Genomic DNA, 25706 nt, shown 5'->3' on the forward strand with positions numbered 1-25706 from the left:
ATGCCAACTGTCTCCCCTGTCAATCTCACGGCACCACTCCTCCTCCTGTTGCTATGGGCAACCCACTCCACCATGGCAACCAACTGGCTGTAAGTCTAGTGTGCAAGGGAGGAAGAGAAAGACAGAGTTTGTTTGTCATGCTATAACTTTTAAAAGATGGTGACATGTCTCTAAATCTCTTTCAGTTGCTCCGCTCTCTTTCTTTGTCTCACTCCTGGTGACCTTTTCTCTTTTCTTTCTCTCTGCCTTCACTGTGCCTTCTCTGTCGTCTCTGCCTGGTTGTTTCCTTGTTTCCGTCCTCTCTAAAATTCTACCCAGTAGTTACCTCCTCATCCGCTTTGTACTCTCTGTGTTCTTCTTTTTACTTAATTATGTATTTTCCCCTTTTTGCCCCACAATCCTGCTGTGAATCACCCTGAAACCCATCATTTTTGTGTGCCAGTTCCCTGGCGAGGGTGCCTCGCTCCAGGCCCGTGTCTGGTGCTGCTCCATGTGCACGGCTGAGGGGGCTGACCCCAGGGCAGGTGGGGGTGTGCAGAGCACGGGGGGAGGTCATGGAGTCGGTACGCAAGGCAGCAGAGATGGTTATAGAAGAGGTAAGGCATGAGAGGATACAGTTTAAGAGTCATACATCACTCTAAGTGTGTGGTAGAGCTAAATTTTACAGAAAAGCCGCCTTGTCTCTTTTATGTACGACACTGTCTAACTCAGTGCCAGCACCAGTTCAGAAATCGCCGCTGGAATTGTTCCACCACCCCACGTGGGATCAACGTATTTGGCAGAGTAATGAACCAAGGTACATCCTTTATTGGCATGAAGTCATAGGTTAACATTTGATGAAAAATCCATGCACAGAGCAACATCCAAAATCCTTTCAAAATAACCATTTGTGTGTCATGTCTCTTTTGTGGTTTCAGGCACTCGTGAGGCAGCCTTTGTGCATGCTCTGTCCTCAGCAGCTGTGGCAATGGCTGTGACCCGAGCCTGCACCCGTGGGGAGCTGGAGAGGTGTGGCTGTGACAGGAAGGTCAGGGGTGTCAGTCCCGAAGGTGAGCATGATCTCTGTTCCAAGAAAATGTAACAAAGGAATCCACTCTGAATCACACTGAACTGAAAATGGTTTCTCCAATGCTGACTGTTGGTAAAACTTTAAAGCTTGTGCTGTACCATTAGTGTCAGCAAGTGTTTTCCTATCAGCTGTCACAAGGAGCACACCTGGCTTTGTAGACTGTAGCACCGCTTCTTCCTCACAAAACCAAGAGTGGGTTTTTAATTCACATTCCATCATTTTGAATACTTTAAATGAGCATTTGACTGATGTAATATTACAGAAAATCTTAATCCATGCTATTTCCCATCCCAGGTTTCCAGTGGTCAGGGTGCAGTGACAACCTGTCCTATGGTGTGGCTTTCTCCCAAACATTTGTAGATGAACCAGAACGAGCCAAGGGGCTGTCAGCAGGGCGCCCGCTCATGAACCTCCATAACAACGAGGCTGGTCGAAAGGTTAGTAGCATCAACATCTGTTTTGACCTTCACATCTGCAACATGTGTGCTTCTGTTATATTTTCTTTTCTTCACAATCCTCCCATCCTCAGGCCATCCTTCACAACATGCAGGTGGAGTGCAAGTGTCACGGTGTCTCTGGCTCCTGTGAGTTGAGAACCTGCTGGAAGGTTATGCCTCCATTCAGACGTGTTGGTGCCGTGCTCAAGGAACGTTTTGACGGAGCCACAGAGGTAGCAGGGATCCCCTCTACTTGATTTATCTAGCTAAAGTTGCTCTGGAACCTTGAAACACCTTAAAACAATTTTTTCACAATACCGTCCTCCTAGGTTCGCTTGACTCGTATTGGATCGAGGACAGCTCTGCTCCCCCGTGACCCCCACGTCAAACCCCCTGCTGCCAGAGACCTTCTGTATCTTGCACCCTCCCCAGATTTCTGTCATCTCGACCCTGATAATGGCATCCCAGGGACTGCTGGTCGGAGATGTAATGGTAAGACCAGTTAAAGCGTGTCACAACAAAATAACAGTTTGGTTGTGGATAGCCATTTAGAAACTGATGTCGCCATCTTTTGAAACACTCCCAGGAACGTCTCGGCTGGCACCAGATGGATGTGAGCTGGTGTGTTGTGGGCCAGGATACAGAGCGGGCCGGGCTGAGGTGGTGCAGCGCTGCTCCTGCAAGTTTTCCTGGTGTTGCTCGGTCCGTTGCCAGCAATGCAAAAATACTGTCACCATTCACACCTGCCGAGTGTAAAAGGGCCCAAACAAGACCAGACTGAACGATCAGAACGACCGGAACAAACCACCAGACAGACGCTGCAGACCACAGAGGGGAATAAGTACAACATAAACAGGAGGAGGTTTTTAGTCACATGCCACCAAATTATATCAATTACTGTCCAAAAGTGGTATTTTTCGAAGTAATGGTCACCCTTTAGTTAAACCGTTTTTATTGTAAAAGCTGAGAAAACAGACCAAAAGTCAAAACAGAGAACAGCATCAACAATTGGTAGGGTACAAACAAACATCTTTTTTTAAACTGCTGCCCCCGCTAACAATCTTTAAAAAGGCACAGATGTGCATGTACACACATGTATGAAAACATGCAACAATAAATCAAGAATTGACCTGACAAAGCTTTTAAAGCTGAACTTAACCAAAACTAACAGAAACATTGCTTTCAGTCTTTTTAATTTCATGAAAACCATTTTCAGTTTGTCTTAGATTTGCAGGTCTTTGAACATTTAATATATTTATGTCTTCTTTTCGGTTTTGGTTTATTTATTTGTATAACAAATTTATTTGCTTTACTTCAGCCTGCAGCAGCAGAAATTACATCTACTTACGTCAGTGTCTGTCTTGTTTTTTTGCCCCCCACCCTCATGTGAAACTCTTCCGTATGCTCCTGCAGAAGTGTGCTTTTAGGTCTGTTCAACAAGTCTAATAAATATAGTAGTTTATCTAAGACACCACATGCTTTTGAGTGACTTTTTCTTCATATCCATACACTCACACCCATAGGTTAGAAGTAGTTAAAGGTACCCTGCAAGATAATTTGATTGTTATCAATTCAACAATAATTATTGTTGTTAGTCAGAGAAAAACGAACTCTTAATATGCTTTAAATATGTTAGTCCGGCTGAAATTGCTTGAAATCAAAGCTCTCAAAACCATCAGCTGAAGAATGCGGTTGGGGATCAAATCACTCCTGCATGTAAATGCTTAACTAGACTCATACAGGCCTAGGCGCTCCGCACATGTTCCAAAGTTCCATCTTTTTGCAAATTTTTGTAAAATAAATACAGCTTAAGTGTGTATTAATACAGCCGAAATCCAAATAAAGCTGCTCTCATTCACATATTTTTCTGTCTCTTTTGTCAGACGGCTTAAAGGTGGGGTATGAGATCTTGGAAAAACGGTTCCTACAAGCTATATTTTTGAAAATACACAACCTTGCCTCTCCCTTCAGCCCACCCCTCGAAACCACGCCTTCAAAACACATGAACGAGTCACGAGTCTGTGAACGTGCAGGCGTGAGGGGTGAGGGGGGCTGACGGTTGATTGGCGTGTCAGAATCCAATTGAAGTAACTCTCATCATTACTTCTATTGGTCAGACATTTCCTCTTGTTACACCCTCTACAATGGACTAAAATATATATATATTTTTCCAAACATTCTATTTTAGTGGGTGCAATGGGGTCGTGAGGAGGTTTTCAGACAATATGATAAAAAATGCTCCAGAAAACATTTCATACCCCACCTTTAAAGCGTCAGAAATTGTGACTGAAAATCAGCCCATTAACACAATGTGTTAGCTTTCGGTTGCTTAAAACATTTCCAAACTGTTCTAAAAATCAGGATTTTGTCACCGCTGCGTCATCTCACAAAAATCACCATTCCAGTAACTTAAAGACGACATCTGTGCAGTGAAATTAGCCATACTTACATTTACGATGATCTTCCACAGAGAAACTTGGAAGCAGCAGAGTGTCTCGAGCGTTTTCTTACACTTTGGACAGTTACATTTTTAGGACATATTTTTGTCTTTAAATAGATTAACCACCCATGCATGTACAATGCCAGCTGAACTCTGACTATCGCTCGACTCAACTCTTCATATGAGTGTGTGATCAGGCCTCAGTTTTAGAAGAGCAATGGACTAAACATGAAGGCAGTAACATCTTTTTTTATCCCTTGATAGTAACAACTCCCTATGCAACTCTGCTGCTCACAGTTAGAGACCCTGACACCCAAAAGTGGCTGGTGGTATGCCACTTGCCTTGTTTCTGCTGTGGCCAGCTGCTGCACTTTATGGCATTTATTGGCATGCGGTTAGTGGCTGTCATAAGATGACTTACTGCTTGTATTTAAAATGTCACAGACAACTTTCTAACGTCAGGAGCCACTTGATTGGTTGACTACCTGGTTTATCATATGGGTTATGGTCAAATTAGCACTGCTTAATGCCTAACGGCTAATTTGACCAAACCAAAACTAACAATCGGATGCAATAAAAAAATGCATAAACTGAATTAATATTACACTAAACTTTGTGTTCCTAGGGAACATGATAGCGAAGCTCCATGTTTTTCTCTGTGCAATAGGTGCTAACAGTTAGCCTTGTCACGAGCCACCTAAACATACATCAGCCATTCCACATACATTTATATACTTAGAAGGACAAAGTACTGATGTTGTTTTAGTATTATGAGTAACCCTGTTACAGAATTCAACATAAAAAGTGCAAACAGGATGTGGCAGTCTGCATCAGTGCAGAGTGTAGTCAAATTTCTGGGAAGGTGCGTGTCGGCCTATCAGATCCAGAATTTAAGGGCTTTTGTGATTACTTGCTTCTATTCAACAAATCCACACAGATTTAAAATTCCAGAGCAGCTACAGACTCAGAGTCAAAGAGCAGGTGACCACTTGGTCCATCTCTCAACTCCCGATAAAATGTTAAAACATTACCTTCAAAATATAATTTTTAATGAACTCCAAGAATCTAAACTTAGACTTTTGTTAAACTCCAGAAGTTTGCTTTGCGTGTTTTAGCTCATCGCTGCAGTACTTTTGTTTTAGGTATCAATATTAAACATACAATAGTTTGAATATTCATATGGTAACAACTATGTCTCACATAAAGATACGGTGGGGTAATGAAGTAGTGGAGTAAGAACTTACTTTCTCTCTGAAGCTTTTTCGCTCTATGATGGTCTGCCGGCTCCAATATGCACACGAGTACCTGAGTGGTATAACTTTCAGATTTTCCGACAACAAATAAAAAACAAGCTCTGGTTTTACTTTATCAAGATAAGAGAACCGTGAGATGTGTGAAGGACATCAGGATAGACATCGGTTATGGTTCTGTGTACCTTCCTGAGGTTTGAGGCCCGACTCAAAACAAGCTGATGTTGCCCTGAAATGTCGCTTCTTTGTTCAAAAATGGTGGAGTGTGATGCAGCTGCTCATTATTGCTATGAGACGTGCCAAACTTACCAATAGGTCGTGAGTATGCAAAATATGTTTGATGGTGGAGAGAATTTGGTCCTTTTCTGTGTCAACTCCACAAGTAAAACCGTTGCTAAGATACGACTCACTTTCATTTTCGGTAAAACATTTTTATTAAAAATATCCTGCGATTAAAAACACCCAGAAATTTACTAGAAAAAAAAAAAATATCATCTCAATCTCCATCAAGATTAAGATTTATCAAAAATATCACAACTTAATTTGTCACTTTATCAATCAGTGTTGGTCATCTTTCAATTAAAGAATGAAGAATCTGGATGAAATTAAAATTCAAGTTTCAAAATAATAAAATTTAAAAAAAAGATCAAATTTCCCAAAACAGCATCACATTGTTCAAACAATACACATAAAAATAAAAAAAAATCATAATTCACCTGAAGAAGTGAAACTGGTGTTTATGCACTTGGCCTCGCAAACAGTCACCGGGAGTCGGAGGAAAGTAACCATGACAGACCTCTTTATTTGTTTGGAGTGACAATAAATCTCTTGGGCTTTCGTCTTTTTCTTTCCGGGGGGGGGGGGGCAGAAAGAAGCAAATAGAGTTCCACTTAATATTTACTTGCTGGTTTAAGTGTACTACAGTTAAATGTCTCCCGGTCCGGTTTTAAAAACGAAGGATGAGGCAAAGATCACTTAATATATGAATATATTCTTTTAAAAAAAATGGAGAGCAGAATAGTGACAGGCAGGGGGGGCCCGCCCCACCAGAATATCGATACAGAAAACACTCTAATTTCTAAAAGCTTTCAGAAATAGGAGGTATGTGGCACTTACTGCATGCTGGAAGTTTTTGCACCTTCGGCCTCTTTGAAATCTTTTTCAAAAAAGCCACAATCAATAGACACAGACTAGATCTCAATGGCGTGAAGACACTTCCCGTCCCCCTTTGGTTTGTCCTTTTTGTTTTTTTGTTTTTTTTCTTTCTCTTCAAAATAGGTTTTGATCTTTTCAATAAACCATCCCTCCCATCTCCTACATCATCACGTCTCTCCCTGTTGACATTCATCTATAGAAGAACACACTTCCTTTTAGTTTTGGTCTCGGGGGGTTCCAGCGCTGCCAGTATGGCCTCGTCAAACACGTTCTTAAGTCCTCGCTGTTGCAGGTGGAAGAAATAGAATGAAGGAGAGAAGAATAAGGTATGAGAGAAGACAACGCAATGGTCCATTTTACAGAATACATTGTCGAAGTGTGGTGGAAATTTGGCCCGTACCTGCGTGAGTGCAGAGCACTCCACATATTTAACAGCCCTGAGCTCACGGGCCAGCTTCTCGCCGCTCTCAGGGAAGAGGGGGCGCTGCTTGTTCTTCGCCAGCTTCTCGATCGTATTGCTGTCTTCCCGCAGGTCTACTTGTGTGCCCACCAACAGGAACGGTGTGCTTGGGCAGTGGTGGGAAATCTCAGGGACCCACTAGAAATAACAAAAGAAAGGCATAAAGATTTGCTTTTGTGCTGCAACTAACCTAATCATCCGATTTAAGTACAATAGCCAAACTTTTACTGTTTCTCACTTTTCAAACACGAGGTGTTCTTTTAATTTTTCTTCAAAGTGAAAGTTAACTGAATGGGGTTTGGACTGTGGCCTTCTCAGCGAAAACAGAAGATAATAATTAATAATAACCAATAATTAGCTATATCCAGAGCAGATCTTAAGAATTGGTAACAGGGCAGGTCGACGTACGGGCACGTGTGCTCTCTTAAATCTGTTTCAAAGTATGTATGAGGCAACTGAAGCCTCATTCTGTAACACCACCGGATAACTGTGTTAACTGTGTATCTGTGTACTGAGACCATCACAACAAGTCAGTCATTACAGATATCAACTTAACTGAGTTCATCCAGCAGCATCTAACTAACAAATGAATAAATAAATAGATATATAAGTATATAAACATATATCTATTCAAATAAATAAAAGTGTTGTAAAATCAATTCATCAGTAAAGTGCTGTTTCATTCTATTTTAGCCTTCAAGTTTAAGCTGCTGCTTAAATACAAGTTTCTGACTGGTGATGCCCAACATTAAAGGACTCTGAATCTGATTACGAAACAATAACAATTTTGTAGACCACATTGCAACGGCACTCCCCTACAGTAGCAGCTTCCATCTGTGTCTGAGGAGTTCATCCGGCCTCCAAACTCCCCAGACACCAAAGTAATGGGATGTCGCGGCATCTGTGGGAAGGAAGCCCAAACCATAAAGACCATAACGTTCTATAGCTAAAAGGCCCGATACCAGACGCTGAGGGGAGGACTTCTTACCATTTTGACCAAATAACTCATTCATGAATGGTTCAACAAGATAAGAATGAAGTTTCTCAATGTAAAATATCCAAGAATTCGGGGATTTAATCATCTACAGCACATATTAACAATAAAGGACTCAGAGAATGTGAGGAAATCTCCGTACACAATGGAAAAGGCTACGAAGAAACATGGTCTTCAGGCCGCCGAGATGAAAAGATTGCCACATTCTCACGAATTACAACAACATTTAAAGAGTCTGGCCTGCCTCTACATGAAAACATGTGGGGCGTCGAGAAAATGCCAAAGTCTACATGAATGGAAAACAATTTACTTTTAAATCTACAGCTCCCAAACACCCACACAGCGAAAAACAAGAGGAGACTAAAAACTAGTCTCAAATTAGCAGACGTCTTTCCAAAACACAATAACATGTCTCAGTTTCAACAGTCGATACCTTATTTTTATATAATTCTAAATCCAATATAGGTTGAAATTGTTTTATAATAATTTGGACACTCGGTACACATCTGACACAGGAAGCTACGATCAATGTTCACCGGTCTGTGCAAAACAACATTTGAAAAACTGACCTTCTCTTTGACGTTTTCAAACGATGAGGGGGAGACGACAGAGAAACATACAAGGAACACGTCTGTCTGCGGGTAGCTGAGAGGACGCAGCCTGTCGTAATCCTCCTGACCTGAGAGCAGCAGCCAAAAAGACAAACAAGGAAGTCCTCTATCAGCTTTAGAGGAACCGAATTATGGCAGAAGAAGAGAGACTTTCAAAGATATTTACCTGCTGTGTCAAAGAGGCCGAGTGTGTAGGGCTCTCCTCCTATCATCACTGTCACGGCATAATTGTCAAAAACCTTTGAGCACATAAAAATGAAGGTAAGTTGAGAAAGCAGAGTCTGAGTGCTCTGTATTTTAGCCATGAAGAAATGTCAGAAGGAAAAAGTGGTTCTCAATGTGTTGACAACATGACTCAGTGTTTATTAAAATCTTCTTACAGTAGGAACATATTCTGAGGGGAACTTGTTGGTTGTGTAGGAGATCAGTAAGCAGGTCTTTCCTACTGCACCGTCTCCTACTACTACACATTTTATAGTCTGCATCTATAAAGAAAAAACAGAAAATAGGAAAAGGTGAGAACCCAAACAATGCACAAGACAGACAGCCAGACACTGAGAGAGGAAGTGGCACAGAAGCAATCTAAGGACAGCGTCTCTCTGAGCTTACGGGTGTCACGCATGGCTTCAGACACGGCCCATAAAACAAGCTGACAAATGGGCCCAAGTGATGGAGAAATATGATAACGATCGTGTCCATTTCTAAATAATCTGCAGATTATTTTGGTGACTAATCGACTTTTTTTGTCGTTTGATATTGAATACGAAACCTTCTGGGTTTGTCTCTCCTTCAGTTATAAACTTCAAAAGTGTCACAGACAGTAAAGAAAAGCAGTCATTTTTCCCTTTTAAGAAGCTTAAAACCAGCTAACGTTTGACATTTATTCTGTAAAAGTAACTAAAAACCATCCAAACATTGGAATAATTGTTCCTTTGATCGGCTTATAAATCAATACTAATCATTGCTCTAATATTATCGTTACAGGGTAACGTAGCAGAAAAATTCACTCAATCACTAACATTTTCTACCATTTTGTTCTGCATATGTCTGCTTTATCCAGAAGGGAAATGCTGTAGTTTTTAAACTACTTTATCAATTCACTACAAAGAGCTGAAACTCTATGTCGACCATACATGAAAATAGCATTTTGATTATGATAAATTAATGATATAACCTATGGATTTAACCATAGCTCGATGCATCTGATAACAGTTTAAACAGCCACGCAGTACATAAGCAATTAAAATCTAAGTACAACTCACACTTATTACACATATATGCATATGTTTTAATATAGGAGGGCACGAGCTAATACCTCAAACATCAGGAAAGTTACGCTTACAGTTTATTTAACTTGGGAGTGCTTTTAGAGTGCAAAACAATAAATAAAATAATTTAAATCTGCATTGTTAAGACCTGTAACAACACTGAATGGCTCCCGTTAAGCTATTTTTGTTAAGATGAAAACAGCACCAGGAACACCCACTTTAGGTCTTCGGGGGTGAATCCGAAAGTCTCAGCAAAGCAGAGGTATTTAAATCTATGTGTGTGACCCCACAACTTAAAGTTTGTCATAATGTAATCCTAAAGACAACCATTAACCGTTTATTAATTACTTTGTGGATTTATTAAAGAAAAATAATCAGATTCATGTGTAAGGAAAGTGAGTTATAGTCGGTTTAAAATGAGCAGATCAGCTGCAAAGGTTAAAGTCTCCATTATATTAATGGTCAAATGATACTAATACTAATAATACTAATCTAATATTGAACACTAACAGTCATAGCGGTCTTATGCCTGCATTGTGTAACTTTTAGTCTACCACTTCAACTACATGCTTTTAGATGATTTTTATATCTTTAAAACGGTTTCAGGATGAAAACCTCTCAAGAGAAAGATGTAAGAAAAAGAAAACTCCCATTGGTCTCTCTAGGCTTGTTATTACATGTGTGAACAAATTATTTCTAATGACAGTTACTTCCGCATAAGTTACATACCAAAAGATCTTTCCTTTTTTTTCTTTAAAAAGACACAATGTCATTTTGAAGCGGATACTGTGCAGCACTTCCGCTAAACGAGCAGTTCTTCGGATAAACCGTGAACTAAAAGTTAAAGCTGCCGAAAGTTAAAGCCAAAAATAACTGAAATGTAAAAGTTATAAACAACACAAAACAGAGAGTTACGACTGGGGGTGAGTCCAGCTTTGCGGAGACTTCACTTAATGATGGAGAGGGGAGACTTTAGCAGTTTTTCTCAAACACTAAATAAACGCTTTGGTTAACTTTTAAACTAATCTGAAGCTCAGATCACAGCGACTAACAGGAAAATGTGAGCACTTCCAACGATGATAACTGTCAATCATGAAGACTACATGTGAACCAACACTAAATTAAGCCTAATCGATTGAAAACTTGTGGATTATTAAACCAACAAACAAGCCAACATCTCTGTAAACACCTGATATTGTTAGTAGACTTTAATACATACGTCCCATTGAGTAATTCATTACAAATAGTTTGAAAAAGGATTTTTTTTTTTTTTTTCAAGCTCTACTTACCGTTTTTCTTCCGACAGGTTAGGCGTTGGTTACATCCGGGTTTAAGAATCGGATTACTTTGTGCGCAGCCGCACATCCATCCAGCCTCGGAACGAGAAGATCAGAAACACTGCTCCCTGCTGGACAGAAGATGTCTATCTATCTATCTATCTATCTATCTATCTATCTATCTATCTATCTATCTATCTATCTATCTATCTATCTATCTATCTATCTACTTTCATACTTTCATATATACTTTCATTATACTTTCATACTCTTCTCTTAGAATGGTTGAAATTTATGTTCCTGTATGACAGACGAGAACTGACAAGCTATAATAATAATAATAATAATAATGATGATTTAGGTCATATATTCACATTTAATTCGGATTTGGGTGAGTTAAAGAATGTTTCTGTTCTCTTTAAATGTTCAATAACAGTGTAACAGTGTGAGCCAGCATGTATGGCCATGACACTGAAGCAGAGAAATTTAAATAATTCATTATCAATTTCAGTATTTACAACAATGACTGACAAACAGAGCACCTTCTTTAATAGACTGTCAGATTTTTTTAATCAAAAAAGTAGTACTACATTCATCAGATGCAGCTGTACTGAAAACCACAGGGTTTTACATGCAATAATGTCAAATGTAAAAATACGAATGTCTAGCAAAAGGTCCAAAGCTTTATTAAAGATCATGTATCAGAGAAATGTGCAGAAGGTTTATGAGTATGTTATACTGTCATATGGAAATGAATGCAAACCTTGAAATTACTCTTTCAAGAGCAGATGACATCTATCCATTCAAAACGGAAAGCTTTGTTTTCCAGTTAACTAGGTTTGTTTACATATATATCTATATAGATATGTATGGAAACAAACCTAGTTATATGCAAAATTGCCTTTGGGGAACAATGCGAGCAGAATAGCATCAATGAGTGTTAAACAGATAATATTATAGTTCATCATGTATGTGTAATGTCTTTAGTGACACCTGTGACGAATCACTGTGAGATGACATATCAAACATTATTTATGTTGTGTTAGGAGGCAAATGGAATTGTTTATAGATTAGTATTTTATGATTAATGTGAAGGCCTCTCGGGAAATACTATTATTTTGACGAATTAAACGGAAGTAGCAGCTGTTAGCTTTGATGCTAGCTCGATAGCGATGTTGCTTCCCTTTGTCAGTGGATTGACTTCCGTTTTTATGTTAGGTCCAGAGGTTTCTGGAATTTACTGACAGTTCATATTCGTCCCTATAATTAGCACTGATAAACAATAGAAGTAGAGTCGTGTTTTCCGCGAAAGATCCTGCGTTTCAGCCTGAACTGAGTGTGGGTCCGTTACTTTGTCTCATCGACTGTTTACCTTGTTAGCTGGCTAGCATCAGCCAGCTGAGTTAAATCTCCCAGCATGTTTCGCTACTTGAATGACGGCGATGACGACCCCTACATGATGTGAGTACTGGCATTTAGCACGCTTTGTCTCACTCTCTTATCCCTTTGCCTTGTGAGGGGTTGAAAACTGCATTTTAGCGTACGCAATTTAGATATATTCTGTGTGCCTTGAAGCAAGTACCTTTCGTTATTCTAGCCAGCTGTGGTGGGGGCCTTCAGAGGTCCACCATATTGGATAGACACAAAAAGCTTAGTGTCCAACAAGATTAGATTAATGCACCTGTAGCAGCAGTAGCCGGGCACCGTTACTCGTATAACTTACTGTTGTTTCGTAAATAATTACCAAAGCTATGCGAGATTTGAATGTTTGCACATTTTTAGCCTTTCCTTGTTCAGCCTGTTCACATGATCGCATGTTTGAAGATAGAAACTGCTCTACGTCCTCCTTACATGTGCTAAATATCTGAGAGACTGAATTACAAGCCAGAAGTAGATCTGCTTTATGAGGTCTCGTCCATTTCTTAAACAGAAATTAATTGTTATCAATAATATTTCGAGTCTTTTCTGGGACCGGGTACTGGGTTTACAATGGAACATGATTTGGGGTATTTATTTAATCATTTGTTTTCCTGTACATAATTTGATTTGTGTGTACTGAAGAGGTGATGGAAGTTTTAAAACTTTTAATGTATGTGTGCATTCTTTTGAAATAGTTATTTTTTTTACTCCTGATAATCTCAAAACGAGCTAAGTAGGAGATGATTAGGAAAATAAGTCAATAATTGCAGCAGATTGACGTATTTTAGCAGCCTTAAACCTGAGGATGTTTTACATTAACAAGTAATATGAATAAACATTGAGTTCACATTTGACTCATTGACTAACTAGCACCAAACGAGCAAGTATAAAGAAAATGTTTTGGTGAAGAAGTTGATCAGAGAAGAGTTTCTTGGTGCAGTGTAGCCCCCCCACACACTCCTCTCCTGCGAGTGCCTTCTCAGTTAGAAATTTTAGCATTGTTGTCAAATAATTTTAAAAGGCTTGTGATGTCATTTTGATTATTGTATAATAGAGTTAGACAAAGTGCTTCTGTCACCTGTCAGTGTTGAATAACCAGGCTGTCGAGACCTCGAGGCTCTGAAACTGGGTTTGTAGTGTCAAGTTCAGCTTCAGAAATGAATCCTCTACTCACATCCTCTACTTGATGAATATGATAAGGTTTCTTCTCTTTGTTACTTTCAGCTTACCTTCACCTATGTGAGTATACTTTGCACAGCAGCACTCGGCACGTTCATGTGAGGGGAGAGATGAGCAAAGAAATCACACCATGTTTCTGGTTCCTTTCAGGGACCCATTTGCAGCTCACAGGCAACAGATGAGGAGTATGTTTGGACCATTCGGCATGGATCCGTTTTCTCTCGCGCCCCAGATTCAGCAACACCATACACCACGCAGACAGGTAACATGCTACTGAATTGATGGTTTATAGGTTTGATGTCCACGTTAGTTTATTTATGATATCGTTTTGTTTCTCTCTGAATTCACGGTGTTCGTGTTTTGTCCCCTAGGCTGGCGCACTCGCTCCTTTTGGCATGATGGGAATGGTGAGTTGTGTATCCTGTTACGTCTTTCATTAACTGCCCAAAAAGAATTGGTGTCTAAAAGTTTATCAGTTTAATATATTGCCAGCTAATAGATTACGGAGTGTCAGATTGCTAACTGTGTTATATGTAAAGAATTCTACAGGTGTTCTGTTTGATTATTTGATGTACCACAATTATTATAATCAGACTCCATTCTCATTATTTTGGTTGGGACTGCCTGAGTTCATATGTATGTAGACAGTAGAGCAGATGAGTTCATAGTGGACACTTGATTTATTAGAGGAATAACCATCAGCCTCTGTGGGCTAATCAACAACAGTTGTTTCCATATAAATACATGCTTTTATATTATTTACACGATTTACCTTTAAAAGTGTGTCTTTTATGAATCTTTTAGCCCTGGAAAACTGTTGAATTTATAAGCTTTAACCATGATTATGTTAGAAGTAATGAAATGTCCTAATTATTCTCTTTCTTCATTATCTCTGTCACTTATTGATCATGCTGCAGTCAAGTCAGTGGCCACACACTAGAATTGAATCAAATTAGCCGGCCCTAAATTTGGTGGAGCCGGTTAAATATTGGTTTAAAGGGCCTTATTCTGTGCCTGTAGTATCGACCATAGAACATAGCTAAGGTATGTTCAAAAAGGACTACATCGAGCAACAAAAGTTTGAAGTTTCCATCGGGGAGTCCGTGTGCACGCACAGTTAATGAGCCTATGTTTAAATGCAGTTACAGCTGGACTTGACCAGTTAATTGGACCACTCTCCTTCGTCCCAGTACACATTGACAGGAGGGAAATCAATTTCTGAAGTCTGTGCGATGCCGTTACACTAAGGACTGTGTAAGAAAATATACACGACATTCTGCAGTTTCTAACTTTCTCCGTGGGAGATCATCACGCATGTAAACACAGTTACTGAAATGGCGATGTTTGTAGAAGACGCTGCGGCTCTAAAATGGATTTTATTAGAGCAGAGCAACAGTCTGGAAATGCTTTAAGCTAGTTGACACTGAGTCTTAATGGGCTGGTTTTCAGGCACAATTTCTGACACATTTAGCTGCGGGCAAACACAGGATATATATCTCTGTTTTCATGCAATGTTTCAGCGAATGTGAATTTCAAAGATCTTCTTAATGTTAACAGGGTGGAGGGTTCATGGATATGTTTGGCATGATGGGAGAAATGATGGAAAACATGGTGAGCTGTTCTGTCAACCATTTACAAAACATACAGAAAGTACTTACCACCGTGAATGAAAAGCTTTGCATCGGAAGAACTCCATCACACCGTCTATTTACTTTCATTTATTTTGTATTATTTTGGTTTTCCCTCTTGTAGGAAAGAATGTCCGGCTCGCCAAACTGTCAGACATTTTCCTCCTCAACGGTGATCTCTTATTCTTCTTCAGACGTTGGGGTTCCAAAGGTTTACCAGCAAACCAGTGCAACAAGACATGGCCCCGGAGGGGTAGGAATAAATTAAAGTTGTTAAAAAGTTAAGAGTGCAGATAGTGCAATATAAGGGGGCCTGACTGAACACTGGGCATTAATGGTTTGTTAATCTTGGCATGACCGTGACCTTCTGGCCCCATTAACACATGAAATCACCAGTACCTATAACAACCAAATTGAAAGCATGTACAGTATAAATGTCTTAGTTGTCTACATACAAACATTTTAGTCTGAGTGCAGAGCATCCTGCTTCGTTAGTAAACTGCGTTGCCGGTCACTTTTCTCTCCAGATCCGTGAAACCCGGCAGTCGCTGAGAGACAGTGAGAGCGGCTTAGAGCGTCTTGCCATTGGCCATCACATTGGGGATCGTGCACACATATTTGAGCGTTCACGAAACCGCCGCACCGGAGACCGCGAGGATCGGCAAGACTACATTAACCTTGAGGAGAGTGAGTCGTGCCGATAGTTTCATGACGTTAGCTGATCTTTGGATGTTAAAGAAAATATCTTCGAAGACCAACTTTTAAAGGAAAAGGAGAAAAACTGTTTTAATCGAACTTATTGTTATCTAAGCACCTGACCTTTGTGTCTGCTAGGTGAAGGTCCAGCGTTTGATGAGGAGTGGAGGAGGGAGGCTGTAAGATATGTTCCCCCAAATGCCCGTGCGATTGACTATGGCCAAGATCGACGCGCAGGAGCTCAGCAGCTGGCTCTCACTGCTCCTCCCAGCTCAACACCCCCACCTCATCGACACGAGTCGCCCAGACACCGTCAGCCCCACACTCGTCCACGTTATGACTGGTGAGAAGGTAAGGCAAGCTTATTACACTTCTTATTTATATTAAGTTGTTTTTTAACTCCATTCAAGAACACCAGCTGGGTTTTTTTTTGTTTGTTTTTTTTTGCAGTACGCCTAAAATGAAGGTTTGCTTCCTGTCTATGAATATCAAAATAAAAGTGTTGCCGAAACAGTGTTTGATTTTTAGGTTTTAATGTGAAAAAGACTTGAGAGTTAATTCTGGATGGTTGGTGTTTTATTTGCTTCTTCTTTTTTTTTTTTTCCTTACTTGTGAGTCAGCGCTTCGAAACATAACCGCATCAGGAGAGACATGATGAGTTATCCTGACTGTATGATGAGGAACAATCTTTGCATATTATAAAGTGTAAGATGGGGTTTCCTGAACAGTATATATTTTGAGGCATGTCAGGTTAGATTGTGTGAAAAAAGATTGAATGGTACTACTATCATAGAAACACTATCAGCGGTTGTTGTTGGAGCTGTTGGTGTGATCTAAGGCCACCATTTTAAATTGACTCCCATGACTGATGTTGGGTTAAACGGACTCCGGACTTGTTCAATAAAATCTCCTCTGAACCCATCATCGGTATAAACGGTATCTCTGTCTTTTGTAATTTGATGTAATGAACCTCCTTGACTCTTGGGTCCTCCAGGTGTCTGTCCTACCTGGCGAGCAGATGGAAGGAGTTGAAGGAGCACCTCCCCGATGCTGTGAAACACGCTGAAGACGGAATGTTGATGATTGCCACAGCTGCCCGTCATTAATGTTTGATATGACTGGACTGTCTAAAGCATAAGCAACATACTACACACACACACACATACACATGCACAACAAAACATCACACACTTGATAGTTGCATCTACAGTTCAACCTCTTTACTGTTACACAGAGATATACAGACACCCTTGTGTAAACACGGGTGTAACTACACTCACTTTATATATATATATATGTATACTCATTCTTAAAACTTGACATGTGTTTTTGCCCGCTGCACTTAAGTGCTGCAGTATACAGTACTTCTACTGTACAGTCCATTTTATGTTTGTGAGGACACTAGTGTGTCGGTGAATTGAATTGTATACTGTTAACTAATTAATCTAACTGAATAAAAGTTCATTAAACATTGTTAGATAATTGAAAATGTGTCTGTGGTGTTTGAATGCATGTCTTGAATTATGATATGGTGCTTGGTTTGAATTGCAAATGGCGTCATTGTGGAGGTTCATGAATATTTCCACCTATATATGGATTTTCTTTTTAAATAAATCAATTGTATTGACAGTTGTTTGCAAGTTGATGGTGTATAAATCTGCTTCTGAGTTAGTGTTGTTGAACAGATGTCATACATTATTCCTACTTTATTCTCACGTACTGATGCTGCTCCCTGCCTGGCTGCCTTGTCTGCAGGTCATGTGATGTGCAAGTGCAGCAGCCAATGAAAATCTTGCTCTTTTCTGACAAATCACTACCATAATGGGGTCTCAAGCTGCCTCTGGCTGTGTGCTCTGTATCTTTAATTAACATCCATGACTATTTTTAAATGCCCCCCCCCCACCCCCGGCAGCCGATGCTCCTGGCACCTGTCTTCATGTCTTCATGTCTTCTTTCATCCCCATCATTTCATCTCCAACGTTTGCTGAGAAGGCGACTCATTTTGTGTTGTCTTTGCAGTGATCTATCCTCCAGTGGTTTCTTTATGGTGTTTTGCTGTCATCTACATCCTAAAGTATAGAGATATCTGTTTCCTTTTTTTAACCAAAAGAGCAACATGGAAAACAGAACTGTCTGGACTAGACAGCAATCCCAAAATACCTTTTTATGTGAGCATTTTGCGAGGATAGTATTTTCACATGTCACTGGGCTACGGTTGTGAGTTGGATCAATAACAGAATGAAGAAGATGATGGTAACTTACAGGGCAGTTCAGAATAGGTTATTTTCCTGCATCCTCACTGATGCAAAAATCCACACAGCTCCAGCTACTCCATCCCATCCTTCTTTTCTCTCCCTGTTTCGTTCCCTCCCCTGCTCCCTCCATCTTCCAATGACTCACATGCTCCCCCTCCCCCCTCGTGTCATACGTTTTCATCACTTCTCCCACCTCCTCTTCCCCTCTATCTCTCCCTCTTATTCGCCCACATACACTCACTCTCTCCACCAGGCTTCAGACACGGCAGGTAATGTTAAAAAAGATGGATCTACTCTTCATTCCCTCCATCCCTCTAAGCCTCCTCCTCCTCACCCTTCTCATCATCTCACTGTCTTCTGTCTCATCTCTTCATTGCTCCACATTCTCAGTCACTGACTGAGACAGCACAGAAATTGAACTGGCTTGTGGTCTGGAACAGGTTGACAGTAGATTTTTAAGTAGGTATGCAATGTCAGCTTTTGATTAATGCTTCCATCTTTTACTCTGTGTGTGTGTGTGTGTTAGAGAGCCTCTTTTCCACAGCTTTCCATCCATAAGGCTGCGTCACTACAATCACAGCGTGTGTTTAAGCGAGGAAGAGAGTGCGAAGTGATTAAAGCGAATTTGACTATATGACTGTCAACTGCAGCAAAACCCATTTTGATTACTGCTTTTAGTAGTTTTTTAGGGATCGTTTTCACATGCAGCTGCATCTTTCTGCACCACCTCTTCATTCACATCCTTCTGTAATCAGATTTGAATAAGTGCCAGAATTTATGTATGAGCCCTGAGCCACAATCTGCAGTGAAAATTGTGAAATGAGGCTAATGTTCCCTTGTTTTTTTTGTTTTTTTTAACAGGATGTCTATAGAGAATATTGTTGCCCGGGAAATCCTGGACTCCAGGGGAAATCCCACCGTGGAAGTAGATCTGCATACAGGCAAAGGTAAAAAATAAACAAATACATTCAAACATAAAGCCCCCCCCCCTTCTATTCGTCATCTCATCTGACCTTCTCTCTTCCTCGTCTACTTTTCACCCTTTACACGCACCTCCTCCTCCCTCACTGACCCATCCTCCATGTCTAATCCAGGTCTGTTCAGGGCAGCTGTGCCCAGTGGTGCGTCAACTGGCATCTATGAGGCTCTGGAGCTCCGAGATGGAGACAAGACTCGCTACAAGGGCAAAGGTGACTACCTACACAATGTATTCACTCACTCACACAAGTATGCTTCTTGCTCCACTTTTCCTGTATTTGTTCAATAAAATGCCCTTCATACTTCCTGTCCTGCTGTCTAAGGTGTGACCAAGGCTGTTGCTCATATTAATGACACCCTCGGACCTGCACTCATCCAATCTGTGAGTACGACATGGCAAAGAACAGGTGGAGGAGCATGACAAATCAGTTTACTGTATGGGTGACATTTTGCTTTCCTTCCAGGGAATTAGTGTGCTAGAGCAGGAGAAACTGGACAACGTGATGATTGAAATGGACGGCACTGAAAACAAATGTAAGCCAACATTTCATACACTTGCATACTGACGTGCTTCTATATGTTTAGTCACTGCTTCTGTGATTAATCCTCCCAGCCAAGTTTGGGGCCAATTCTATTCTTGGAGTGTCACTGGCCATATGCAAAGCTGGCGCAGCAGAGAAAGGTGTCCCCTTGTACCGTCACATTGCTGATCTGGCAGGAAACGGAGAGCTGGTCCTCCCAGTTCCTGTGAGTTTTTGTTTCTAAATGTATGAAAATGCAACTTCCAAACAGAAGCACTCAAAAATAAATGTATCTCTTATCTGCCCCCCTTTTTTTTAAATAGGCTTTTAATGTGATCAACGGGGGCTCTCATGCTGGTAACAGACTGGCTATGCAGGAATTCATGGTTCTTCCTGTGGGTGCCGAGTCTTTCCGCGATGCCCTGCGTATGGGTGCGGAGCTGTACCAGACCCTGAGAAGCGTCATCAAGGAGAAGTATGGTCAGGATGCTACAAATGTGGGGGATGAAGGAGGGTTTGCTCCTAATATACAGGAGAACAGTGAGGGTAAGTGCCACAATCCTTTGAAAATTCCCCCTTTCTCCTTCTTTCTGATAACCTACCATCTTAGCCTACATCCTCCTGTTGTTTCCTGTCAGCTCTGGAGCTGATCAAGACGGCCATAGAGAAAGCGGGCTTCACAGATAAAGTGGTGATAGGGATGGATGTTGCCGCCTCAGAGTTTTTCAGTGAGGGAAAATATGACCTGGACTTCAAGTCTCCACCCAATGCTGCCCGCAATATTAGTGCTGACGAGCTGGCCAGCATCTACCAGGGCTTCATAAACAACTATCCAGGTGTGTATTGTGATGCATGTGAGGATATGTTCGTGCATGGAATTGCTTCCTGATCACATGTCAGAAATATGTTTTTATGAAGCGTTTAAAGTGGGAGATCTTATTGATTTCTCCAGAAGCATTAAGCCACCATCCCTGGAAACAAACCGTCAGTGTTACTGCGTCACTGTTCTCAGAGAACAGATGAACCAGTCTAATTTTATTTCTACCACTGGCACATTTTGTTCTCAGCTTACAGATATAGAGAGCTGATGGAGAGGAAAACAGAGCTGGGGAGAGCTTGGTCTTTCCACCTGACAGTTAGGTTTCTAAAAAAACTGTTTTGCTGATGTGCGACTGCATAATTTACAAGCAGGGAGGCTTGTTGCTCTGTCAGTTGTGTGTTTACTCCTTTTGGGACAAGTGTTCATGTATTTATAATGTGAGTGGAGACTTTGGGATCTTTTCTAGTATTGTTAGTGTGTCATGTTTCTCTAAGCAAGGTATAATATTTGATTTTTGCTGCAAAATGACCTTCCCTCCTCTTATTCCTTTCCTTCAGTGGTGTCTATCGAAGATCCTTTCGATCAGGACGACTGGCCCGCTTGGTCACAGTTCACAGCCTCAGTGGGCATCCAGGTTAGAGATGACTGTATATCGTTTTCTGGAATTGAATTTTCTCAGTTAGCAATTGGATACTAATCCAGGATTGCTCTTCAATCCACAGAGAATGGTAAATAATACCCTGGCCTTATGCAGCTCTAAAAAGCTGGTTTCAGAAATCTCCAAAATGTAGCTTAGTGGTGACTTTAACCAAAATCCAGCAATCAAATTTAACTTAAGGTTGATCTTCCTTTCATAACCCCGTTTATATCTGTGTTATGGAGCATACACAGTAGTACAGCTGGCGGAAAAATGTATCAAAGCCCACTGCATGATACGTTTATTACCAGAATATTGCAGAGAGAAACGTTAAGTGGGGTTTTGTCCCTCGACAGAGCAGTATCTAAAACTTCCATGATTTTTCCACATACTGGGAATGATTTTCCTTGTGCAGCTTGGTCTGTAGTGGTCTACATCTAGGAATTCTGGCTTGTTACCCTTCAGTGCACCTTACTGCGCCAGCCTAAACCTCAGAGCCTGCAGCCACCAGGTCATTCTGTGAGTCTTTTGCAGTCATTCACAGGTTTTTATCTACCTGTGTTCATCTGACTCCCCTGCCACACCCAGGTAGTGTAGCAGCTGTACCTTTAACCATGAACATACAAACTGTGCTTCCAGCTGTATACCTAGTAGAAGAAGTGCATTTGGTATCTTTTTGTATCATTGTCCTTGTTTGTGCAAGGCATTGATCTCTTGACTTTGTGGATCTTTCTCTTGTCTTAGCCACATTGTTGTTTATGCAGCATTTTATGCAGCACTATGCAAATGACCAGACCTAACCGGACTGAGCCTGCTCAAATAGATATGGGTGAACTTGAGAAAGTGCAGCATCACAGAGAACTAGAAGCAAGTAAAAATAGATGAGTGATTTGACTTTAACTCAAAATAGCTGTTGATGTGGCAAAATAAATTATACAACAGAAGACTGTTCTAGAGACTGGGGGCAGTCGACTTAAGCGACCTAGTAGTAGAGAGGGTTTGACATAATGTACTGTACCGTGGAGCTAAACCATAGTATGTCTATTGTTAGAAACAATGAACACAGCAGAAACACAGTATTGCTGCCCATGACTAACAAGATGCCCCTTGGGTTTTCTGTGACATTTCTGTATGTGTTGCTTAGGTGGTTGGAGATGATCTGACTGTCACAAACCCACGCAGGATACAACGAGCTGTGGAGGACAAGGCCTGCAACTGTCTGCTCCTCAAAGTCAACCAGATTGGATCTGTCACAGAGGCCATCAAAGCGTATGTTGATTTTTTTTTTTTTTTTCAAATTTCAAAAAAGAAACTTGGACAGATATGCACAAATGGGCCTGCAGTTTGAGAAAGAACATGGTGTTTCTGCTTTTTCGCTCCGTTTGTGCCTCTCAGGTGTAAACTGGCCCAGGAGAATGGCTGGGGTGTGATGGTGAGCCACCGCTCAGGGGAAACAGAGGACACTTTTATAGCTGACCTGGTGGTTGGTCTTTGCACTGGACAGGTAACACACACACACAACCGCACCACAAGTGTTGTTCATTCTCTTTTTCAATATATTTCATTATATAATTAGTTGCACTATATTACTCGTTTAGCACGGCAAGTTACACACCGTAGGTTGTCGCACATAGTGCATAAATGGGACAACGTTAGATTCATAAATGCGCCAACATCTCAGTGCAGTAGTCCAGTCTGGGAGCATAAGAATGGAAAACACTAATACTTTGTGAAGAGATGCAGTTGTTGAACATGTGTATGGTAATATGATAACTTACATAATGTAGATTTGAAGCCTTAAAATAATAAGTCAGTATATCTGTCCATAACAACAAAAACTAAGTAACAAAAGTTATCTTATAAAGATAAACAAACCTGATACTTACAAATAACACCCTCATACTCATGGTTGTTGATGATTATATACAAAACATGAAGCTTGCCTGACTGTGTAATTTGAATCATTTTGGTGTGGTAGCTTTTAATTAAAATAAAAATAAAACTCACAGGAAGGTGTCATTTTCAACATTTTTCAAACAATTTACAAAAAGGGAAAACATAACAAATAAAATATATGTTGTTGTTTTAACGCTGTGCGTCAGCAATAAAACTGACAACAGCTGACATAAAAAATCCTTTTAATCTGTTTGTATCCCATCAGATCAAGACTGGAGCTCCCTGCCGATCTGAACGTCTGGCTAAATACAACCAGCTCATGAGGTGGGTTTTTATTGCATATACAGCATATTTGTATCTATTTATCATTATTCCCATTATATTTATTCCTTTTTTTGTAATTCCCTTCTTTTCTACTCCTTCCATTTTTCATCTTTCTACACTGCATTGCTTTTCTATTTTCATCCTCCCCTCCTCGTCCTCTCAGGATTGAGGAAGAATTAGGTGACCAGGCCCGCTTTGCTGGGCATAACTTCCGCAATCCCAGCGCCCTTTGAGTGCCCACACCATTGGCAGTGGTGCACAAGAAAGCACCCATAAATATGATGTATAAGATTTCCCTGAACAGATAGATGGTTTTATTGTTCATACCTTTCCCGGTGAAGCTCAAAACACACAGATATACACTTAGATAAGTCTGAAAATAAATAATACGCACAAAGTATTCATTGTAGCTGTAATCAGTCTAACACTTCAGCAAGCGAAGGCATGCATCTCCTGATTGGTTTGTATGACTCTCACTTTCCTGTCTCCTATTCACTTAGTGTGAAAAAGCTTTTATCTTTTGTGCCCTGTCGTTTTGTCTCCCTCGTGTTGCTACAAAAGTGTGTCTGTTATTTTGTTGAAGGTTAAGCTAAATAAAGAGATGAATACATGTTAACTCTCTGTTCTCGTTGTACTTTTTAAAAGAAGTATAGGGCACTGCAGGTATGAAACATTTAGGAATTCAGGAATTATTCTAATTCTATTCTATTCATTCTAAACTGCTGGAGCTTAAAGGATAAGACCGGTTTTTTGACATTGGGCCCTTGATTTCACATTATAACATGATGTTCTACTCACCCCTGCTTGTTGTTGGTCATTTGGAGCCGTTCCGAAGACATTCGCGAGGCGTCTGGCTGCTCTCTTGAGATATTCGGCCATGAAACGGTTTCCTATGGGCAAGCTTATACAGGCACAAACTATGCTGTTTATAATTTATTAATTACTGTACACTAGCACTGATAACGTGGAGGTGCGTCGCTTACTTAAAAAAATCCGGGTTACTAATTTTGAATTTTAGCCGAATGAATAAATAGGCAGCAGGTCTGTGGGCTGTCTGTGGCAGTAGCACCACGAGGACGTCAGTAACACCCACTTTACGACAAAAAAAATCAAAATTACAGTAACCCGGTTTTTTTTAAGTAAGCGACGCACCTCCACGTTATCAGTGCTAGTGTACAGTAATTAATAAATTATAAACAGCATAGTTTGTGCCTGTATAAGCTTGCCCATAGGAAACCGTTTCATGGCCGAATATCTCAAGAGAGCAGCCAGACGCCTCTCGAATATCTTCGGAACAGCTCCAAATGTTCAACAACAAGCAGGGGTGAGTAGAACATCATGTTATAATGTGAAATCAAGGGCCCAATGTCAAAAAACCGGCCTTATCCTTTAAGGGGATTTTTTTCTTCTTTTTGGGGGGTCAAAAACAGTATTTTTGTACCAATGAGGTTATTTCCAAAGAGCTATTAGCTGAAAACTTTCTCAAATTTCAGCATGGTGTGCAGTGCGTCCTTAAAACATTTGAGGAAACTAGACAAGTGGACGACAAAATAAGAAGTGTCAGGCCTAAAGAACTATCTACAGCAGATGAACAGGATCTGAAAGTGATGTACTTAAGAAACAGGAAAAAAATCCAGACACAGGTCCTGAGAGATGCATCTGGGCCTTCAGTTGATCCGTCCACTGTTCACTGAAGCCTCATTAGAAATAGTCTCCATGGAAGGGTGGCTGTCAAGAAGCCATTCTTCAGGAAGGGAAACAGGAAGAAAAGGCTGAGCTGTGCCAAATGACACAAGAAGTGGACTGAAAATCAGTGGCAACAGGTCTGATGGAGGTATGAATCCTCCCCAGAGCCCGGACCTCAACATTATTGAAGCATTGTGGGGTCATCTTGAGAGAGAACAGAACAAAAGGCAGCTAACATCCAGAGAAGAGCTTTTTAAATGTACTGCAAGAGGCCTGGAGAACTATTCCTGAAGACGACTTAAAGAGATTACAAGAAATCTTGTCTAAGACTGTCCAAGCTGTGTTGACGAATAAAGGTGGTGCTCCTACCAAATATTGACTTTCAAGCTCAATAAATCGCTGCACAAATTTCTCGTCCTCGAACAAAAAAAACATAAAGAAAAGAGGGGCGACGGAGACTTCCCCGGTGTGTTGTATATTTCTATAAGTAGCGTGTAAACACTCCATTTGTGAAATTTCTCGGTCTCATCGCACATTTCCTTGGGCTCACACCTGCCCCTGGCAACAGCACGTCAGCAGCGGCTGTAGCGATGCACGAGCTGTCCTCACGCGGAACCGAGCAGCAGAGGGCGCGCGAGCAGTGCTCGGTTCCTGTCGTGCCAGGGCTGCTGGTGACGGTGATGAAGGAAGGCTGGGGCCACGCAGG

At 40.8% G+C, this 25706-nt stretch overlaps 4 protein-coding genes across 6 annotated transcripts; 3 read left to right on the forward strand and 1 right to left on the reverse strand.

Moving 5' to 3' along the window:
- On the forward strand, window positions 1-2367 carry wnt4b (wingless-type MMTV integration site family, member 4b). The gene is made up of 8 exons (XM_075466703.1): window positions 1-89; window positions 443-596; window positions 712-796; window positions 918-1049; window positions 1364-1506; window positions 1599-1739; window positions 1836-1998; window positions 2093-2367. The coding sequence occupies exons 1-8, from the start codon at window positions 1-3 to the stop codon at window positions 2260-2262; spliced, it is 1077 nt and encodes a 358-aa protein (XP_075322818.1). The 3' UTR covers window positions 2263-2367.
- A 3606-nt stretch (window positions 2368-5973) lies between these two features.
- Window positions 5974-11118, reverse strand: cdc42l (cell division cycle 42, like). Its single transcript, XM_075465806.1, has 6 exons — window positions 10974-11118; window positions 8797-8901; window positions 8583-8655; window positions 8375-8484; window positions 6752-6949; window positions 5974-6634 (listed from the first exon to the last, which is right to left on the reverse strand). The coding sequence occupies exons 2-6, from the start codon at window positions 8899-8901 to the stop codon at window positions 6545-6547; spliced, it is 576 nt and encodes a 191-aa protein (XP_075321921.1). The 5' UTR covers window positions 10974-11118; the 3' UTR covers window positions 5974-6544.
- A 1002-nt stretch (window positions 11119-12120) lies between these two features.
- Window positions 12121-17372, forward strand: mlf2 (myeloid leukemia factor 2). The gene is made up of 9 exons (XM_075465807.1): window positions 12121-12422; window positions 13605-13619; window positions 13710-13821; window positions 13931-13966; window positions 15117-15170; window positions 15312-15440; window positions 15715-15874; window positions 16022-16234; window positions 16878-17372. The coding sequence occupies exons 1-8, from the start codon at window positions 12379-12381 to the stop codon at window positions 16228-16230; spliced, it is 759 nt and encodes a 252-aa protein (XP_075321922.1). The 5' UTR covers window positions 12121-12378; the 3' UTR covers window positions 16231-16234; window positions 16878-17372.
- Window positions 17373-18300: 928 nt separating this feature from the next.
- On the forward strand, window positions 18301-23930 carry LOC142380191 (gamma-enolase-like). 3 transcript variants are annotated; one of them, XM_075465808.1, is made up of 13 exons: window positions 18301-18407; window positions 19000-19085; window positions 19233-19328; window positions 19440-19498; window positions 19581-19650; window positions 19730-19863; window positions 19961-20183; window positions 20276-20473; window positions 21015-21091; window positions 22239-22363; window positions 22490-22598; window positions 23256-23314; window positions 23478-23930. In XM_075465808.1, the coding sequence occupies exons 2-13, from the start codon at window positions 19001-19003 to the stop codon at window positions 23545-23547; spliced, it is 1305 nt and encodes a 434-aa protein (XP_075321923.1). In that variant the 5' UTR covers window positions 18301-18407; window position 19000; the 3' UTR covers window positions 23548-23930. The 3 variants fall into 3 exon arrangements, with proteins under 3 accessions (XP_075321923.1, XP_075321924.1, XP_075321926.1); XM_075465809.1 differs by lacking the exon at window positions 18301-18407 and adding an exon at window positions 18493-18601; XM_075465811.1 differs by lacking the exon at window positions 18301-18407 and adding an exon at window positions 18493-18597.
- Window positions 23931-25706: the final 1776 nt, after the last annotated feature.

This window comes from Odontesthes bonariensis, chromosome 5 (genome assembly GCF_027942865.1).
Source record: "Odontesthes bonariensis isolate fOdoBon6 chromosome 5, fOdoBon6.hap1, whole genome shotgun sequence".
Lineage (NCBI taxonomy): Eukaryota > Metazoa > Chordata > Actinopteri > Atheriniformes > Atherinopsidae > Odontesthes > Odontesthes bonariensis.

Excerpts from the sequence above, each read along its gene's own strand:
- cdc42l (XM_075465806.1), bottom strand. The coding sequence starts at position 8,901 with ATGCAGACTATAAAATGTGTAGTAGTAGGAGACGGTGCAGTAGGAAAG. Across the intron at positions 6,950-8,374 it reads TTGAAAACGTCAAAGAGAAG|TGGGTCCCTGAGATTTCCCA; the intron begins GTCAGTTTTTCA and ends TGTTATTTCTAG. Across the intron at positions 6,635-6,751 it reads AGTGCTCTGCACTCACGCAG|CGAGGACTTAAGAACGTGTT; the intron begins GTACGGGCCAAA and ends CACCTGCAACAG.
- LOC142380191 (XM_075465808.1), top strand. The coding sequence starts at position 19,001 with ATGTCTATAGAGAATATTGTTGCCCGGGAAATCCTGGACTCCAGGGGA. Across the intron at positions 19,086-19,232 it reads AGATCTGCATACAGGCAAAG|GTCTGTTCAGGGCAGCTGTG; the intron begins GTAAAAAATAAA and ends TGTCTAATCCAG. Across the intron at positions 20,474-21,014 it reads CTTCATAAACAACTATCCAG|TGGTGTCTATCGAAGATCCT; the intron begins GTGTGTATTGTG and ends CCTTTCCTTCAG.
- mlf2 (XM_075465807.1), top strand. The coding sequence starts at position 12,379 with ATGTTTCGCTACTTGAATGACGGCGATGACGACCCCTACATGAT. Across the intron at positions 13,822-13,930 it reads ACCATACACCACGCAGACAG|GCTGGCGCACTCGCTCCTTT; the intron begins GTAACATGCTAC and ends TTTGTCCCCTAG. Across the intron at positions 15,875-16,021 it reads CTACATTAACCTTGAGGAGA|GTGAAGGTCCAGCGTTTGAT; the intron begins GTGAGTCGTGCC and ends TGTGTCTGCTAG.
- wnt4b (XM_075466703.1), top strand. The coding sequence starts at position 1 with ATGCCAACTGTCTCCCCTGTCAATCTCACGGCACCACTCCTCCTCCTG. Across the intron at positions 1,507-1,598 it reads ACAACGAGGCTGGTCGAAAG|GCCATCCTTCACAACATGCA; the intron begins GTTAGTAGCATC and ends TCCCATCCTCAG. Across the intron at positions 1,740-1,835 it reads GTTTTGACGGAGCCACAGAG|GTTCGCTTGACTCGTATTGG; the intron begins GTAGCAGGGATC and ends CCGTCCTCCTAG.